The 18,083-nt window shown below is 35.0% G+C and overlaps 3 protein-coding genes across 26 annotated transcripts in view; 1 reads left to right on the forward strand and 2 right to left on the reverse strand.

Moving 5' to 3' along the window:
- LOC124631257 (CAP-Gly domain-containing linker protein 1) overlaps window positions 1-5,973 on the forward strand; it is a 43,352-nt gene extending 37,379 nt beyond the window's left edge. For all 18 annotated transcript variants that reach the window (XM_047165541.1, XM_047165536.1, XM_047165542.1 and 15 more), the window contains 9 exons: window positions 334-465; window positions 561-581; window positions 735-906; window positions 1,091-1,447; window positions 1,538-4,356; window positions 4,431-4,573; window positions 4,696-4,839; window positions 5,065-5,240; window positions 5,526-5,973. In XM_047165541.1, coding sequence (XP_047021497.1) covers window positions 334-465; window positions 561-581; window positions 735-906; window positions 1,091-1,447; window positions 1,538-4,356; window positions 4,431-4,573; window positions 4,696-4,839; window positions 5,065-5,240; window positions 5,526-5,572 — 4,011 coding nt within the window. In that variant the 3' untranslated portion in view covers window positions 5,573-5,973. The remainder of the gene's footprint in view (window positions 1-333; window positions 466-560; window positions 582-734; window positions 907-1,090; window positions 1,448-1,537; window positions 4,357-4,430; window positions 4,574-4,695; window positions 4,840-5,064; window positions 5,241-5,525) is intronic.
- A 207-nt stretch (window positions 5,974-6,180) lies between these two features.
- Window positions 6,181-7,514, reverse strand: LOC124631265 (DNA-directed RNA polymerase II subunit RPB11). Its single transcript, XM_047165569.1, has 4 exons — window positions 7,321-7,514; window positions 7,163-7,252; window positions 6,911-7,085; window positions 6,181-6,291 (listed from the first exon to the last, which is right to left on the reverse strand). The coding sequence occupies exons 1-4, from the start codon at window positions 7,371-7,373 to the stop codon at window positions 6,256-6,258; spliced, it is 354 nt and encodes a 117-aa protein (XP_047021525.1). The 5' UTR covers window positions 7,374-7,514; the 3' UTR covers window positions 6,181-6,255.
- Window positions 7,515-8,057: 543 nt separating this feature from the next.
- LOC124631262 (syntaxin-1A) overlaps window positions 8,058-18,083 on the reverse strand; it is a 39,130-nt gene continuing 29,104 nt past the window's right edge. The window contains exons 7-9 of one of the 7 annotated variants that reach the window (XM_047165564.1): window positions 17,791-17,901; window positions 12,853-12,948; window positions 8,058-11,577 (exon numbers count right to left, since the gene is read on the reverse strand). In XM_047165564.1, coding sequence (XP_047021520.1) covers window positions 12,871-12,948; window positions 17,791-17,901 — 189 coding nt within the window. In that variant the 3' untranslated portion in view covers window positions 8,058-11,577; window positions 12,853-12,870. Of the gene's footprint in view, window positions 11,578-12,852; window positions 12,949-13,051; window positions 13,166-13,394; window positions 15,355-16,873; window positions 17,902-18,083 lie in introns of those variants that run through there. The other 6 variants (XM_047165562.1, XM_047165559.1, XM_047165561.1 and 3 more) reach the window with 6 other exon arrangements.

An 18,083-nucleotide genomic window follows, 5' to 3' on the forward strand; every position in this document is an offset into this window, starting at 1 on the left:
TATAACACCCGGGTTTTTATAGAGATCAATAAACTCGGGAATCGCACTTATGTTCTTTATTGGATAATATCTAGTAAAAAGGTGAGGGAAGCGAGTCAAATATTTGATTTTCCTTCCCTTCGCCTTTGGACCGACTTCGAATAAAAAGGTCGAGTAGTGAGCGTTATTGCCTCCTTTGACCGACATCTATTCTAGCGGTTTACATAATAAGGACCCTTGATGGTCTGAACGAGATACTCAGGACTTTGCAAAGTTTTAGGGCAGTCCAGTCCCTTCTGTAAGATAAGTTTGTAACTATGTTTCTTAGAGAAAAATATGTTTTTTCTTTTTCAGGCGACGTCTGAGAACAGTAAGCTAAAAGCTGAGTTAGAAAAGATCAACAAACTGTTAGAAGACGAAAAGCAGAAAGTTGAAGATCTCATGTTCAGGACAGAAGAAGAAAATATTAATAGAGAGGATTATAATGTATGTAAAATTAAAGATTTTATAATGTTATATAAGGATTGATTTTGCTTCAGTTTAAGTTATATTGATGACGAATAAATGTTTTTTTTTTTCAGAAATATAAAGATGCGATGGAGGTAAGTTCTAGACATTAAAAGTAATGATTTGAACAAAAACAATTATTTTAAGTTAATAATAAAAATTGATTCAGAAAACAACTTAATAAAAAAAATATGCTTTTGAGATTCGTCTGTCCCCTATACATTACTTTCCTTTAACATCGAATTTAGCAAGAGAAAGCGGTTCGTGAGCAGCGTATCCGTGAGCTTGAAGCCGAGGCTGAGCTGCAGACGGCACGTGCGGAGGCCACGGCCACCGCGCTGCGAATGCACGAGGACCAGCGCGCCGCAGACATCGCGGCCGCCAACCAGCAGCATCAGGAGGAACTGGCTGCCGCCCATAGTGAGTGTAGCTATATGTACATAGTTACCATATCATAATATAACATATATCAACATCTGCATACGTGCTGGAAGAAATTTTCAGTTGTTTACCGAAAACCATTGGTTTGCTTGCACTATTTTCCACATAAAGCCATGGATATAATTTTCCACTGTGATTAAATGTTCCTATTTTTATATTTCAGCTTTATCGTCGGAGTTGCAGAAACTGTTAGATGAAGCTTACGCTCTCCTTAAAGAAAAAGAGAACGAGAAAGATTCATTAGGGAAAAGCATGTCAGAGGAACTTACTCGACTAAAGACTGATTCCGAAAAAGCACTGAACGAAGCCAAAACAAAGATGGCTATCGCTCAAACTGAATTCGAAACGCAAGTTTCTGTACTGACTGCGAAACTGCAACTAGCCGAGTCTAAACTAGAAACCGAAAAACAGAACTTAGAAAGATTAAATAAGGAAAACAGCCAAATTATTATAGATCTAAATACTAAGTTAACTCAGCTGCAAGCTACTGTAGACGATAAAACATTAGAATTAAATAAAGGTATGCATCAAACAACTTAACAATACTTAAATATTTTAATGAATCAATAAACCAACAGTGTGTTTTAACCCTTACAATGTCATGTTTCAGTTGTTGGAGTGAGTAAGGAACACGAAGTCAACCTCAATAAAGAAATCACAAAACTGAAAATGGAACTAAGTGCTAAAATATTAGATTTAGAACAACTAGAAGACTCAAAGAGGAAACAAGAAACAGTATTCAAGTCGCTACAGGAAGAGTTAGGGCGTGTTAAAGATGAATACAATAGTAAAGTTAACGAATATGAGACTCTGTTGAGTGAAGTCTCTCAACAACATGAAAAGAATAAAACAGAAATGATGGAGTTACAGCAAAGTTTGTCCGCTAAGACCAAGGAGTATGAAAAACTGCTTGCTGAACTAAGTACATCTACAAATTTATCCGAGAAGCTTGTCAGTGAATATAAGGAAACTATTCATGAAAGAGATAAGGAAATAATAAAACTTAAAGAGGATTACGAACAAGCAGCTGCTAATTTCAACATTAAACACAGTAAAATTGCTGAAGAGCATAAGAAAGAAATTGATGATCGTAACTCTAAAATAGACCAGCTTATGAAAGAAATTGAAAGCCACAAACAAACTTTGGATCAAAGTAAAGTAGAATTCGAAGCTCTTAATTCTCAATTTACTCTTAACGTAGATGAACTGAAACTTCTTAAAGAGGAAAATGAAAAACTCAAACAGTCCATCAACGAATTAACACAAGCTAACAATGATCTAAAAGCAAAAATGTCAGCAATGGAGCTGGAAGTTGGAGAATATAAACGCCAGTTTGAAAGCGCTAACGAAAAGTGTGCTGAGCTTCAAAAGGCTAAAGATAAAATTGAATCGGAATATATGAACCTCACTGGTCAGACAACGGATTCGAATGAGCAGTTCAATAAGCTATCCCAACATTTGAAGGAAACTGAAAAAGAATTGCAAGAGTTGAAGGACAAGCACAGGGAAGTAGTCAACAATCATGCACGAGCCGAACAAGAATTGAAACAAAAGCTGTTTAAGATCCAAGAAGACTTTTCTGATGAACGCGGACAATTGGTAGTATCAGTTAATGAAAACATAGAAAAACTTAAAGAAGCAGACGGCAAAATCAAAGAATTTGAAACACAAACTGTAGAAATAAATAATCACTTAAGAAATCTCCAAACTGACAATGACAAACTTCTGGATGAAAACTCCATATTGAAGAATGAAATAGAAGCACTTAAAGTAAAAGAACAGGAACAGAATATGGAACACGACACCATATGCAAAAAGCTAGAAATAGATATTGACAGGTACAAAGAAGAAATATCCATTTTGAAAGCAGATGGTGCAACTTCAGAAGTTAAACTTATGGAGAAAGTGGATCAATTGACTGAAGCACAAAATGATTTGAATAACAAACTGGAAGAAGCAAGAAAGCATGAAGATAGTTTGCAAAAAATATTAGATGACATGACTGCTCAATTGAACAACCAAAAAACTAACTTCGAGAAAGAAATATCACAGTTACAAAATAATTTATCCACTGTTACCGAAGAAACCAACCAACTGAAGGCTGAAGAAAACCGCCTGAAAGAGATATTGGAACAAAAGCAGAATAATGTTAAAGATCTTACTTTGAAATTAGAAATGCTTGAAGTCGATATGAAATCCAATGTCGAAATCGTTACTGAAAAAGATCGGCAGCTAGCACAGGTTAACGAAGAACTAAATAAAGCGACAGAAAATAAAAAACAATTAGAAGAGAAATTAAACGGAGCTGCCTTAGAAACGTCTGCACTTAAACAAAAATATGAAAGCCTAGTAGCAAATTCCTCAGCAGAAGAAACTGTATTAAAAGAACAGTTGGGCCAATTAGAAGTGTTGAAAAAAGAAATGTCTGCTTTAGTTCAAGAAAAGACTTCGTTGGAATCGAAGTACAGTGAGACATTGGCAGAATTGACGACGATTAAGAAAAACTACGAAGATGCCGTAAACAAAATTAACGACAACGTAACCGTAATCAACGAACTGAAAAAGTCTGTTGAAGAAAAAGATAATATACTAAAACAGCAGTCTGAGAAGAATGTGATTGATTCAGAAAAAATAACTAAATTGGAAACGGAACTAGATCAGTTGAAACAAGAAGTTTCTAACAAAGATACTGTAATACAAGAGAAAGAGTCGCAGCTCACGAAGATGCATGATGCCTTACAATTAGGTTCTAGTGAAACTCAACAACTTGTTGCTCAACTTCAACTCGAAAATTCGAAACTGAATGAAACATACAAAACCGAAGTAGAATCTCTTAATAATACTCTAAAAACGCTACAGTCTCAAGTGGCGGAGAAGGGTAAAGAGCTCGAAGAACTCAAACAAGCAAGTGAAAAAGTGACAGAATTACAAAATCTAGTTGATAAATCGGAACAATACATCAAGCAGCTAACGAACATCAATGAAGCCCAAAAAATGAACTATGAAGATTTGAACAAACAATTACAAGCACAGTTTGATGAATATAAGAAAGAAAGCAAGCGTGCTAGACATGACCTTAAAAATACATTGAATGACTATGACAAAGAATTGAAACAATCCAAAGACAAGGTGACAGCAGAAGTAGACAAACAAAATCAATTGCAACAACAGTTAACAGAAGCTGAAAGTAAAATATTAGAATTGACTCAGAAATTGGACTTGATAGCTGTGCAGCAGAGTAGTGACGTAGAGAAAGACAAGCAGTTAGAGAAGTTGACAGTAGAACTTCATGCAGCTAAACAAACTTCCGCTGAGTCTGTAGCTAAGAGTGAAACTTTAGTCAAGAATCTTAAAGCTGATATAGAAAATAAAGTTAAGGACTTGAGACTGAAGGAAGACTTGATAGGCAAATTACAAGAAGAAGTTAAGGTGAGAGAAAAATTGAAAAAAATATAGTAAATCATTTTAGATGCATTTTCTATTAATAAATATGCTTCTTTCAGAGCCAAAAAGCTAAAGTAGAAATCGCGGAACGGGAAAAGCTTCTTCTGCAGAAGGAGATGGCGCTGAAGGGTAAAGACGTTCGTGATAAAAACGACAACAGCGCTATGGGTGTTTTAGGGCAGGGCGACACTGCGTCTGAAAAGTAAGCAAAACTTTGGGCTTTATATCATCTAATTACAAATTAACTAATATACATTGAAATGTTACAAATGACTATCGAAATTCAAAAATAAACAATATGTACCATCGAAATTCTCTTTACAGGACGACGGACGACAAGGAGATGATTGACGGCCAAGTGAGCTTCCTAAACTCCGTGATAGTGGACATGCAGCGCAAAAACGAGCAGCTCATGGCGCGAGTGCAGGCGCTCGAAGGCGGCACCGTGGCTCCTGAACCTGTTCTTTTGTAAGTTTATATTCCAGTTCTGTATGATTGACCTGCCTTATAGTCCATACAATATTTGATGAAATGATCAGCAATACCATGTCATGGGCTAATTTCAAGATCGTAGTCACAATAGATTTTTTAGTAAAAATAATGAGATACTACTTGGTAGATAGTTGGTAGGCAAAGATTGTAACTATGTTTCCAATCATCGAAACATTATTATAGATTTTTTTTGTCGTAAAGCAATGGGCGCAAAGCCCGCGCAGTAGCCCCGCGGTTGTTCTGCGACATCTGCGACGTGTTTGACGCGCACGACACGGAGGACTGCCCCAAGCAGGCGGGCGAGCCCGACGCGCCGCCGCCGCCCGCCAACCGCCGCGCCGCGCCGCCACCCAGACCCTACTGCGATATTTGTGAAGGTAACAATAACAATTTCTTATCAATACGTAGTATAAAACAAAGTCGCTTTCTGTGTTCCCATATCCCTATGTATGCTTAAATCTTTAAAACTACGCAACGGGTTGTGATGCGGTTTTTTCAATAGATAGAGCGATTGAAGAGAAAGTTTTATACATATGTATATTAACATCCATTAAATAGATGGGAAATACTGTTATCCCGTGAGAATTAATCTCAATCTTGATAATTTTGGGACGATTTTCTGTATTAGACAGTATAAAGTAATTAATGTCTTTTGTTTGCAGTATTTGGCCACGCAACCGAGAACTGTGATGAAGAGGAAACTTTCTAATTTGCCTATTTATTGACGGATTAGTTTTAATGTTACCGTTATTGTTGTTACTTGTTTTAGTTGGCTATTATTTATTATTGTTTACCATTGCGATGGTATCACTTGTTTTATAGTTAATATCTTAGGAAAATGTTTGTAAATAAGTACCTTTGATCTTTTATATTACTAAGAGAATCATTGCATGTTATATTTTTTAATAATTAGGTGATTGGTAAATCAAGTTTTCGTATGCATTATCTGGTCATAATGCATATTGAGAAATGATCTTTATGGCACAAATTGGTCTTTCATCACAATCATGATTCTAAATAATTCTATTGCATCCTATTTTAATTTATTTAGAATATAATTAAATGAACACCAAAATATAACAGTTTTATAACAATAAATTAATTGAATTATTAACTTGTTTTATTTTGTTACCAGACTTATGCATAGACAAACTTTTTTCAGAAAACGTAAGATGCATTTTTATTAAAATAAAAGCAGAAAATACTTTTCAAGCTACAAAATTACATGGTGATGAAGATATTGAATGCTCAGTTTATATGATTCTTTGAGTACTGAATGATAAACAATGGCTTTAGTTATAAATAAATACTCTTTGATACTCAATAATTATTATTTATTCAAATAATTCACATATTATGTTAATCCTTATCCTACATTATGTTTTCTTATTTTCAATCTAATCCTTCCTTCTTCTCTTTTATGGCTTCCTGCAAGAAAGATAAGATTATGCTATATTAGTTTTTGATAATTAATTCCAGTTGCATTTTACACACAACTACAATATTCATATCACATATTGTTTGCATTGATAGAACATTGTTAATTCCTCACAAACAACAAAAAGGCAGGACATTACAGTGATAATAAAAAAAATCCACATTGATAAAACTTTTTGGTAGTATTTTGAAGCTATTCTAAGCCAGTAGAAACATGTCCGTACAGTTGCCAACTGGGCTTCCTATCTCAACACTGCATCAATGGTCAGACCCAAATTATGGACTTCACTAACTCAACCCACTGACTCACTCATCAGGACGAAGTTTATAATTGATAGCAAAGCACTAGTTTGACCCTTGCTTGGAAGAACAAAGCAATAGCATAGTAGCATTGCACATTGGCATTTCATTTACACTGTATCATACCATGCCAATACTGAAGACCAATTTCATTATCATTGATATTTCATTATTTCATCAGCATGTTTGACTGTCAACGACAGGACATACGCCTCGCTTCAGTCATGGTGTGGTAATGAGTCACTACCTCATCTTCCCTTACAGCAGCTTTCACAATTCCTCATTACTAGTTTTTTTTATCATTACATACCTTGAATCGTTCTTCAAATAGTGACAGTTCTGAGGTTAGGTCAGTGATGGCATTCATGAATGCCTCTTGCGGAGTGTAGTCCGAAGTAGTCTGGATTCGCAGAACAAACTTATGTTCCAGAGGATGAGGCACCTTGTATCCGGCGAACAGTACTTTCGGATCCTTCAGTAACTGGCTGCAAGAACAAATTATAAAGATAGATGATAAAACAAAGATGAAATTCATTGTAAACAATATGGATAGAATACATACTGCCTAATCATGTTTCCGAGTGTGTGGTCTTCCTTATTTACCGTGAATATTGCTGCGTTGGTCACCTTTGTGTCCTCTTCTTTCTGAACCCTAAAATTTAAAACCGGTGAGTAACAAGTAAATATTACAATAACCCGTGGGGTAGATAATATACTTACTTTTTCTCTCCATCATAAAGAAGAAATGATTCGAATGTTGGAGGTGCGTTCATTTTGATCTATTGATGTATTCTATCTCTTCAATAAATTACACTAAAGCAAATAGCCAACTTTTCTGAATAATAAAAAATAATGCGAAGAAAACAAAACTGGCAAAATAGTGAATTGTCAACAACGGACTGACATTGACAAAGTTGTTTTTTTTTTTTTTTTTAATGGCATGGCCCTCTAGCCTTTGTGCCAATGACAAAGTTGACAGTAGCCGTAGTCATAGAGAATATACTCTACGAAATCAATGTGGAAACCTTAGAGATAATAAGAACACGGTATGCCTTACTGTGGATCGTTACATGGAGAGGCTTTCTATGTCTATCTTGATTGCTTGTTGATCGTTTCCGCAGTCAAGGTGAGAGATAAGGAGGCATACAACTATTTTTCTCGTAGGTAGCCTGTGACCTGTGACACTGACACCTCAAAGCATTAGGTGTGGGATTTAAGTAAGTACTTAAATGAATTCTTGTATACTATATAATATAAGCAGTGTGGAACTCAGTAATAAATAGGGTCTGTGATGAAAACGGACTTGGGGACAACAGAGATCTGAGCGGTAGGTACTTCCGGTACTACCTTCATTGCTGTGCTTTACTTGACTATTAATTGGCCAAGCCGATTGATAAGCTTGTCAAATTCGTATGCGTACATTCTTGGTTAAAGACTACTTTCAATAAAACAACATGTACAGCAGAAAACACCGTTTATTTTATAATTATGAGAGAATTTCAGATTGATAACCTACATACAGAATATAATATGACTATAAAACCAATCTAACTTGAATTTTACATTGTGTCCAGAATCTGACTGTTAATATTCGTAATACAAGATTTGGTACTTGTAACATGTAACAACGAGTTTAGGTATTCAGTGTTCCTTTACAAGAAGATTACGAGACAATTTTGTCATATGGAATACAACTTTAATATAAATTCTGAAATACTTATATAGGTACAAGAAACATCCGTAAAACGGTACTAAACTATTTTAACATTTTTGTCTAAACTAAATTATGAAAAATAACATGATTTAAAATAAATAATAAACTCTAATACAATATTATAATAATGTTTCACATCATTCAACGCCAAGCAACATCAAAGAGTCAGAAAGAATAAAGCACAATTGTGGAAATTTGATAATTACGAACATTTAACTACAAATTGAAGTCTAGCGACTCTACTGATAAACAATATAACTTGTAGAATATAAGATTGAGTGAGTGCCCCACGTGTCGGAGGCGTGGCGTGACCGCGTCGTGTTCGTGAGGGCGCCTCTCTCTACCGGCAGCAGCAAATCATACTGGCGCTACGACAATAGCTGTTCCCTCGTGCAAGTGAACGCTCTTACTGCTGCTCGCATCATTAAGCCGATCATGATTGTCATGTCTCATAAACATTGACTATGTAGTGTCAGTGAAAATATGTACTTATTAATTAGTTTAGCCGAACCGATATTTAAGTTACTAACTCGTTATCTACTTTGCTTGGCTAGGACTTGCCGGTAGACATTTGCTTCTCAAGGCACCCTATAATTTATTTGAATACCTACTGAATTTTCAGGAAGAATATTCACATGACACAGACGATATACAATTCTGTCATTAAACAAGTAACATTAGTAACTATTAAGGGAAAACGTTGAAGACTTGAGGCGATAGAAATTGTTTTTTCAAAGTTGCATTCGTCATTGGGATCTTAAAATTACATTTCAAAATGTTCGTTGTTTCACAAATTCTTATCGTGCATTACTTTGACTCGTGAAGTGATTTATGTTAATACGGGTTTCCTATGAATTACATTCAAGATTGATCTATTGCTTAAATGTTGTTAATTTTCATAACTCTGATAAATAGTTACATAATTATACATTCAAGATCGAAGGATACAAGATTAATAAAACATCATTCATTTAAAACAACATAAAAAGTTTGAATAAGCTTAATAAACAGCACTGCAATCATTTTGGATTACGTTTAACACTTACTAGCTATCGTCTGTTATGTAATAAAACGCTATGAGAATTGACACATAAGTATATAAACTATACTAATTGTGTACGTACTTATACAAAATTAGCAATCCAATCAACAATATGCATACTATTGATTATGAAAATATCTATGCTTTACGATAACATTGAGTTTGTCAGATCGTACACCCGGACGCGGCGCGACGTGCGGCCGGCCCGTACTTGAACACGAGAACATCACTTATATGTACACTAGTAACAGAAGATACAATTGCAATATTACGATTGATATTATTAGAATAATAGAGATTATTAAAAGCTGACTAGAAGTTCGGTTATACCTACTCTAACGATTTATTTTATACAAATTAGGATAGGACGCGACGTGGTGGGAACGCCTCGCGCTCCGCGTCCCTTGTGCGAACTGTTCCCGGTGCGGACTGCGGCGCACTTGTCTACCATTAACGTTAGATTGGTGTCAGGTACGCGGCCTCGCTTCGAGACCTTAATATTATACTTATACTAGAGATACGATGAGATTAGATGCAACTAGCTGGTGTCAGCGCGATGTCGGGAAGACAAGCGACACAATTGACTGGCTAGTGGAGAAACGCGGCTGACCTCCGTGACTTTATTATGAAGCTACTCAGAGAAAAGGTATCACCTAATTTCTCTACTGTTACGAAGGCAACTAGATGAAATCCTACTCTTAAGGATAAAAATCTAATTATGCTATAAATGTTAAAATTAACATTGCTTCATGTTCTTAAATATTGAACTGCAGACAGGACAGCAGGCGCGCGCGAGCCTGCGCACTGGGCACTGGGGACCGAGCTCTGAGCTCCGGCACTGGGCACTGGGCACTGGGCACTGGGCAGGGCACACTCACACTCGCACACTCGGTGGGTTACTTAGTGCCGTTATCCACTCGCGCGCCTCTCCTCGACACGTCATAACAATATGCCATAATATTTTACGACTACATAATAATCCTTCGCGATAATCGTTTAATAATAACTTTATTTTCTTATAGGAAAATGCTAATACATGTTGGTGCTTAAATTTTCGAGTGACACTCTACAATTTATTATTACAAACCGAAAATACTGCTCAATAACTATTCTTATATTGCTGAAGACTGTACTTCAAATTTATTAAAAAAGTTACCCTAGCTAAAACGGCTACATTATGTTTAACTGTACAACGAAGAGCTTAAAGGTATCAAATTAAAATTATAATTCACTCAACTATAAATCTGATCGAAAAGCGCCAAAAATTTCAATGAGTCGTTTATACTATGTAATTATTTGAAAAGTTCAAAGTACTCTTACTGTTTATTAAAAGTTACATTCACAATAACAATTCATTATTATTATAAAGTTAACTAAACAACAACTGCATCTACTATCACACATTCGAAAGTTTTAAACAATTTTACAATTGTAATCGAACTTTATTATTGCTACGGCGACGGCGCCGGCGCGATATGCAGCGAGCGCGAGACGCGGCGCGAGCTAGTCTATGTGAGGTAGAACTAACGAACCGCCGCACTGCCGGGGCGCGGACACCATTCCTCTAACCTATCAACCAGGTTAACTATTCACGATTAAACAGAAATCATTACTGACACTTAACGTTTACATGAGAGAGGGTATCTGTCAAATCTTTGTATCACTTTACTTATACATACAAACTATATTCACACTATGCCGACTAAACGACCATACTGTGAATATTATTTAAAAAATGCCCAATTTTCACTGGCTAAATATACTTTAAAATATAGATAGTAAGGATATTATAGTGGAAACCGAGATTATTAAGATTCTAAATACTGTTATGCGTGTAGATACTAGTTTATAATGTACGTATAACTAACATATGTATATTCATTGATTATTATTGCGCACTAAATAATTATTTAGTTTATTTCATAAATAAATATTTTGGTTTTTGTGTGATCGCTATAAAACCGATTTTAGAGCCAGCGGTAATGGAGTGGTTACGGCCAATAAATTGTAACTAACGACGATTATATCAAACATTTGTTCCTATGACGTATCTCAGATGATAAGTAATTGAATATAGTTTGAATCTTACAGACGAACTTCTAACAACAAATAAGAGGTGTTGATACGTGTTGATGATTCGCTCTGTTGCTGAATGTTGATTGTTGCCAGGCGGGATGCAGGCACCGATATATGCGCGACGATTTTTCTTTGCATGACGGTCCTGACAATTCAAAATGGCACGCTTAATTCAACATAAAGATTACACTACAAAATACAAATAAGTAAATTAAAATTACATAGATCTAAAAACAGCACGTATAGGTCGGGAGCAACTATAAAAATATTGAAGACTTTTTTGTCAGCTTCCTGGCTGTAACTCCTGGACTATACGCCCTGTTTTTTACACTAAATACCTAAATTCTTGCTACATAAAGATTTTTACATAAAAATATGCGTGATTTTCTGTGTAAATGTAAGTAATGTATATAATGATATTTAATTTTGACCGAAAATATGTTACAAGATGGTAATTTTTCCTGATTTAATACGAAGTAACTATGTTAAAGAGTAATTTGTGGGCGAAATTTTGAGCAATTATCCTTTTGGGATAATAACTATAAAAATTATTTATAAGATTTTTAAGTTTAAGTTCATATTTTTTTATTTATTTGGAAGGAATTGGGAAGAAGGAGGTGAAAATGTAATCAGTCCTTTAATAGGTATCTTGTCGCGATAAATGTGTAGCGACAGTTGCCTCAATTTTGAAATGGACTGATATTAAAAAATACATATTTAGTCATCCAATAAAATATATGGGTTATGACACTGGAATGTTTTGCAATTATAATGATACTAAAATAAAATAAAATGAAGTGAATGAACCTATTGACAGAATAGAAAGAGAAACCTAATTAGGAGTAAAAACATCGAAACGATACAAGGTGCGAAAATATAAAGAAGTGCTTGGATTATAAAATAGAATAAAAATAGATAGAGTATTTACTTTTTTAAGTTAACAAATTAAGCGGTCAGGCAACTGAGAAAGGCAGGATATATTTTCTTTTTTATTTATATATATTTTGGTCATGCATAAATTGGAAAAGTAGCGGTGTCATATTTTTATAAGTAGTGTAGTATTTTGTATCCTAATTGCAGTATTTTCTAAGGCGTCGTTATATCCTGAACTAGTAGCAAATACTTAACTTACAGCAATATCAATGCTCAATGTTCCGAGTAGCAAAATATAAATAATTAATATTCTATAGTATATGAGTACAATGGTTATCTTATAGCCAAATATTTATTATGCAACTGACTCATGCAAATTTAAAAACCCCAATTCCATTAGATATACTTTGGTTTTGTTTCGAATATGAGATCGTTCTGATCGGCGTCTAAGTAATAAAGCATGGCTTTATCGAATGATAAATCTACTCAAGTCTCGTTCTAACTAGGGATGCGGTCTATAAAACCCATTGAAAGTTACGCATCAAACCTGCCCCCGTTCACCCGTTTAGAAGAATGTGTTATACACGTAGCCAGTCGCAATGAGGCCGAGCACGAGCAGACACAGCATTATCATTATCTTCTTCTGCACAGTGGACAAACACAACACACATTAGTGGGGGGCGGCGACGGCGAGCGGCCGCGGCAGCCGGCGCTGCCCCGCCCACTCGCCCGCTCGCGACTGTTACCTTTGAGCATTTGGCGATCGAAGTATGAGTGGCCGCTCAAACCAAATAGCTGGACACGTAGCCCACGATGACGATGCCCAGTATGAGCAGGCACACTAGGATCATGATCTTCTTCTGTAGCGGCGAATGTCGAGTGTGGTGAGCATGCAACAGTACGCTTTACACGTGTCGCGACAGCGGCCGGCCGGGCCAGCCGACACAACGCTTAACATATCATTATTACCATGGCACGACAATATATACTGGAAATCATGTACTCATAGGCTTCTCCGATACAATACGGTGGGTGCGTCATTTGCCTTGCACATACACACAAATAAGGTGTCAAAATAAAATGAAAATATCGAAATAATAAATATAAATGTAATTTTTGAAATTATAAACATATTTACAACATGAGTAGTTTTACGATTAAAGAATTAATAAACAACTTTGTAACACGCCTTTTTCTGGGTTGGCGAAAAATTCTAGTACTAAAGATATTTTATAAGAAACAAAATATAACTTCTATTAAGGTCTCAACATAATTAAGTAATTAATCATCAATAATTATGAAAATGGCATTAAATTATATTTCACAGTCTTTTGATTAAATAAATAAGTGCGCAAGCTAAGTCGACGTGAAGTATATCGGTGAACTTGAGCTAACGTTACATACTCAACTATACGAACATTACAATGTAATCACAGTAATCGTATTGTGCTAATCAGTATAACACACACAAGTGCTATCAAGTATTTAAGTATGCTATTTGATAATTTGTGAAAATATCATCGAAATGCTAGTATTAAATGCAATAAATGTACAAGTAAAATGATAATCAGGTGCCATATTCATTGTTTTAATTAACAGGACTTTCAAACCAAACCGAACATTTAAAAATCAAATAATAATTAACTAAAGGAAAATAATATTTGATTGTAACAATCCAATGAGAGCATTCTGCATCACAAACTGATCACAACAATGAACAGATCAACTAAATAAACAATTCAAAAGTATTAGAAACATATCGAGGAATATTCACAAACTGATATTTAATAAGGCAGTGAAGCCTGCGAGAAATACTAGGATGTAGAAATAAAAAACTTATTCTAAGTAAAATACTGGTCACTATTTATCTTTCAAATATAAATTGTTTATGGACTCAATAGACGTTGTTCTTGTACCATTATAAATTGTCAAAATCTTTGCGAATACAATTTTAATAACTGAGATATAAATATTAATTTCAAGATTATATTTGACTGCTAGCAAAGAGCTTCTAGTTATAATTGAAGAGCAAGCAATATTATATTTCATCAACGGCATTAAATAAACTTTAATAAAGTAGTTAACAAACCGCGTAAAGCTATTAAATATATTATTTAGAATTATAAAAGGGCAGAATAATGGTCCAGTGATACTTCAATACTGCCCTGTTTAATGATTGTGATGTTTTGACTAAGTTTAAGAGATGAGTTGTATAATTATATACAGCCATTAACATTAAATATGTGTATATGATATAAGACAGCCTGGTAATACCAGTAAAGCTAGTATTAATATTAAATAACTTATAATTCTAAAGCACAATCTATTTTATTGCACTTTACACATATTGTCTTCGAACTTCTACCGTTACGGTAAAACAATTATTATTTAGTCTGTTTGGTTATATTATTTTACAATAATAATTATTTTCAATAAAGGCTGTATTACAAAACATAATACATTTTAAGAAGCTTGCTATAGATTGCACTGCATATGATTGGCCCAAAAGATTTCCGTTTTTAGTTTGTCGCAAGTTAAAATTACAAACTTCTGGTTTTTGAGCATCATACAAATCCTGTTATGTCTACCAGATGCATAACAGGCAACGCCTTACATTTATTAGACAGCCCGTGCCATCAGATTTTTAGAAGAACCAGTATCTTAAAGTAATACTTACAATAAAAATAATATCATAATACAGCCTTTTTGAAAAATTCAAAACACAATGCACTTGCATCCATGCATGTCCGTTGTGACATTTACAATAACAATGTTTGCTGTAATTAAATAATCAAGCAACAACATTCAGATATATCGGGTAAATGTAGCTACCGTCTACATTTAGTTCAATGGTATACAGACGAATATCAGTGTTGGATGTTTGTGGTCACAAACCAACTGAATTCATTCACATAGTCCTTAGGTGGCCGACTGTGGTGACGTCACTGGCCGGTTGTCTTCGCACGAAGGTTTAACTCAGCACAATCGCGAGCACTATTGCTAATATAATCAGCGTTACAGTCAGGCATATTATGATGAAGATTTTTTTCTGTAATGATAAAGGAAAAACAAAAAGAAAATAAATCGCTGCTATGAATATAATTGAGTATGATTGACAAATATTATTTCGTGTCAAAGTTTTCATAATAAAATCAGTTTGATGAACATTATTAATTGATTGAAATAATAGGAGCTTGTCGATCATACTTTCTAGAGATGGATGTTGTTTCGATACAAGGTATTGTTTTAAATCATGCTAAACTATTTAGGTGACGATAATTACTAATGTGTAATAACTTTATGTCATTATTAAGCAAGCTATACTTTTTAAATTGCTCGACGATTATCTAACTGTATATTCAATATTTTTATAAAGCCCACAAATGCGGTCCATACCTCAACTAGGAAAAAAAAACATAAAAGTATTTAACATTGGTAAAAGCATGAGCCGCATTTCTACCGACACCAGCACCTAAAGCATAATGAAAAATATACACAATGATTACCAACACCTAGAAGGTCGAATACAAGGCTTCTTAATTTAAAAACCACGGAGTTTTTTTTTAAATGTTGCCAGTATACGACTTTTTCACAACACCAGCCAGACCATAACAGTAAGCTGCGAGCTAGATTTATGCAATGCAAGCCTCCTTCGTTCCGTTATATAACGTTTCATGCGGCCTAAATGCATGTTAGTGGAATGCATGTTTTTACACAACAAAACGTACACGACATTTTATGATTTCATGTCAACAGGTTGTAAAACACTTTCTAGGCAGTGTAATGATAGATTTGCCTATATTTTTTTGCTTTTTATAATTTAATGTGAAAATGATAAGTGCAATTGTATTTTTAGAACGAAGGAAACTATTAAACAAAACATTCTGAATTTTTTCAGCGCATTTTGTCAATACAATTGCTTATTTTAAAATTAATCACAATTAAAGCTTTATGTATTTGTATTTAAGATCTAATTATGTAGTACTATTTAAACTGTGCAGTGACTACGCAAATATTTGTCAGTGCTGTTATGACTGACGTGCTTGTTCAGATATACAAAAATATGTACAAATAATACATTTTTCACAAAAAGCAAAGGAAAAAATAACTGCAAGAAATGTTTTTACAGTTTTGTGTGTCAAAGTTCAGTTTAAAAATTGCTGAATATTTAAAGTTTGGCAATTTTTCATTTTTGGTTCCTGTTCATTTGCCTCTCTATCTGAATCATGTAATTGTCCTCCCAATAATCGAGTTGACTTGATTGCAATATATTCCATGCTCAAGATATGCTCTTAATATTTTATTGAAGATCATCTCTCATCATCATGCAACATGCTTTTATAAAAGATGCAATTTTGATAGCATCCTCCTTCGTGCGTTATCTATGCTAATTTTGACTGAAGATGGAAATGAAAATAAATGATAAAAGAAGATACTGTGGTTGATAGTCGATCCAACGTTAATGTGTCGAAGAATGTTTATTTGAGAAGGTCCTCTGTTAAGTTGCGCCTCGGCCCAGGGATAGATCGTAGTTAAGTAAGAGGCGGCGGTATAATGTGATGCGTTACCTTCCGCGCCTTGGCGGCGTACTCGCCGGCCTTCCTGAGCTCGACGCGGCCGTAGTCGACGTAGTCGGTGGCTTGCGTCACATGGTACTCGATGCGATCTATCAGCTCGCCCTGCAGCGCTAAGGGGACGGCGCGGGAGGGGAGGGACGCGACACGAGCCGCTTACACCGACAGACGATTGGTTCATACGATTTTATAAGTCCCCAAAGACAATATCGTGTTACAGCACCCGATCGAATCGGAACTGCAGTGAAACGTTAATAGATAGTCAGAGAGTATTATTATTATTAATTATATATTAAACCCGTTTAGTAGCCACAGTAAAAAAACCTATGGAGGAAGTTAAAATTAAATGTTTTAAACTATAAGCGAAACAGACACATGTGTTACAATGTATATGAAATTCAGTGTTAACCTAGTTATAAGACGACATGTTATACAGTAAGTTTATGAAAATAATTATTTTACGATACACCAAACATTTGTTACATAATAACGTGTTTAAGATATTAGTAATGTTGTAATGCATGTTTACAGTTATTATATAACAATGACCACCATATACAAAAGGCAAATTACGCACACACCAATGAGTTAGATATAAGTGATACACAGAGTCAAGTACAAGGTTAGATTAGAAGCCCATTTCAACCGTATTTTAGTTGAGCCGTATGATCACAACAGTCAAAGCATAAGTGTAAGACACATGAATGGAAGGAATGAAAACAAACAACACAAGTGTGAACCAATCACCGTATCATCATAAACAAAATGCAGGGTTCAACGAATCAAATCATCCACAATGAAACAAAACGGGGTGACGTAGGATAAGGGATGAAGGTGGGACGGACGGACAAGGAGAAACAAAACAAAACAAAATTAGTTGAGAATGAATCGTCATTGAAATGATCACTCACCCGTCGAGCTTTGCTCTGATATTTTAGGGCCTTCTTAGTGTCTTGTGTGGCAGTTTGGACATAGTCCACAGCGTGTTCTACATGATACTCAATGCGGTCGATCATCTCTCCCTGTATCCATACGAACAAGTTTAGTTTTCTACTGGAAATACTACGGGACTACTCGCTACGTGTTCTTCGTCTGTTCAGTGTTGCGTGAGTTTGAAGAATCATGTAAAACTGTGTATCTGTAGATGTCTCAAGCACCTGTGTATTTTTGTACTACAACCGCATTCAAATCCTTCGAAGGATTC

Source organism: Helicoverpa zea, chromosome 6 (genome assembly GCF_022581195.2).
Source record: "Helicoverpa zea isolate HzStark_Cry1AcR chromosome 6, ilHelZeax1.1, whole genome shotgun sequence".
Lineage (NCBI taxonomy): Eukaryota > Metazoa > Arthropoda > Insecta > Lepidoptera > Noctuidae > Helicoverpa > Helicoverpa zea.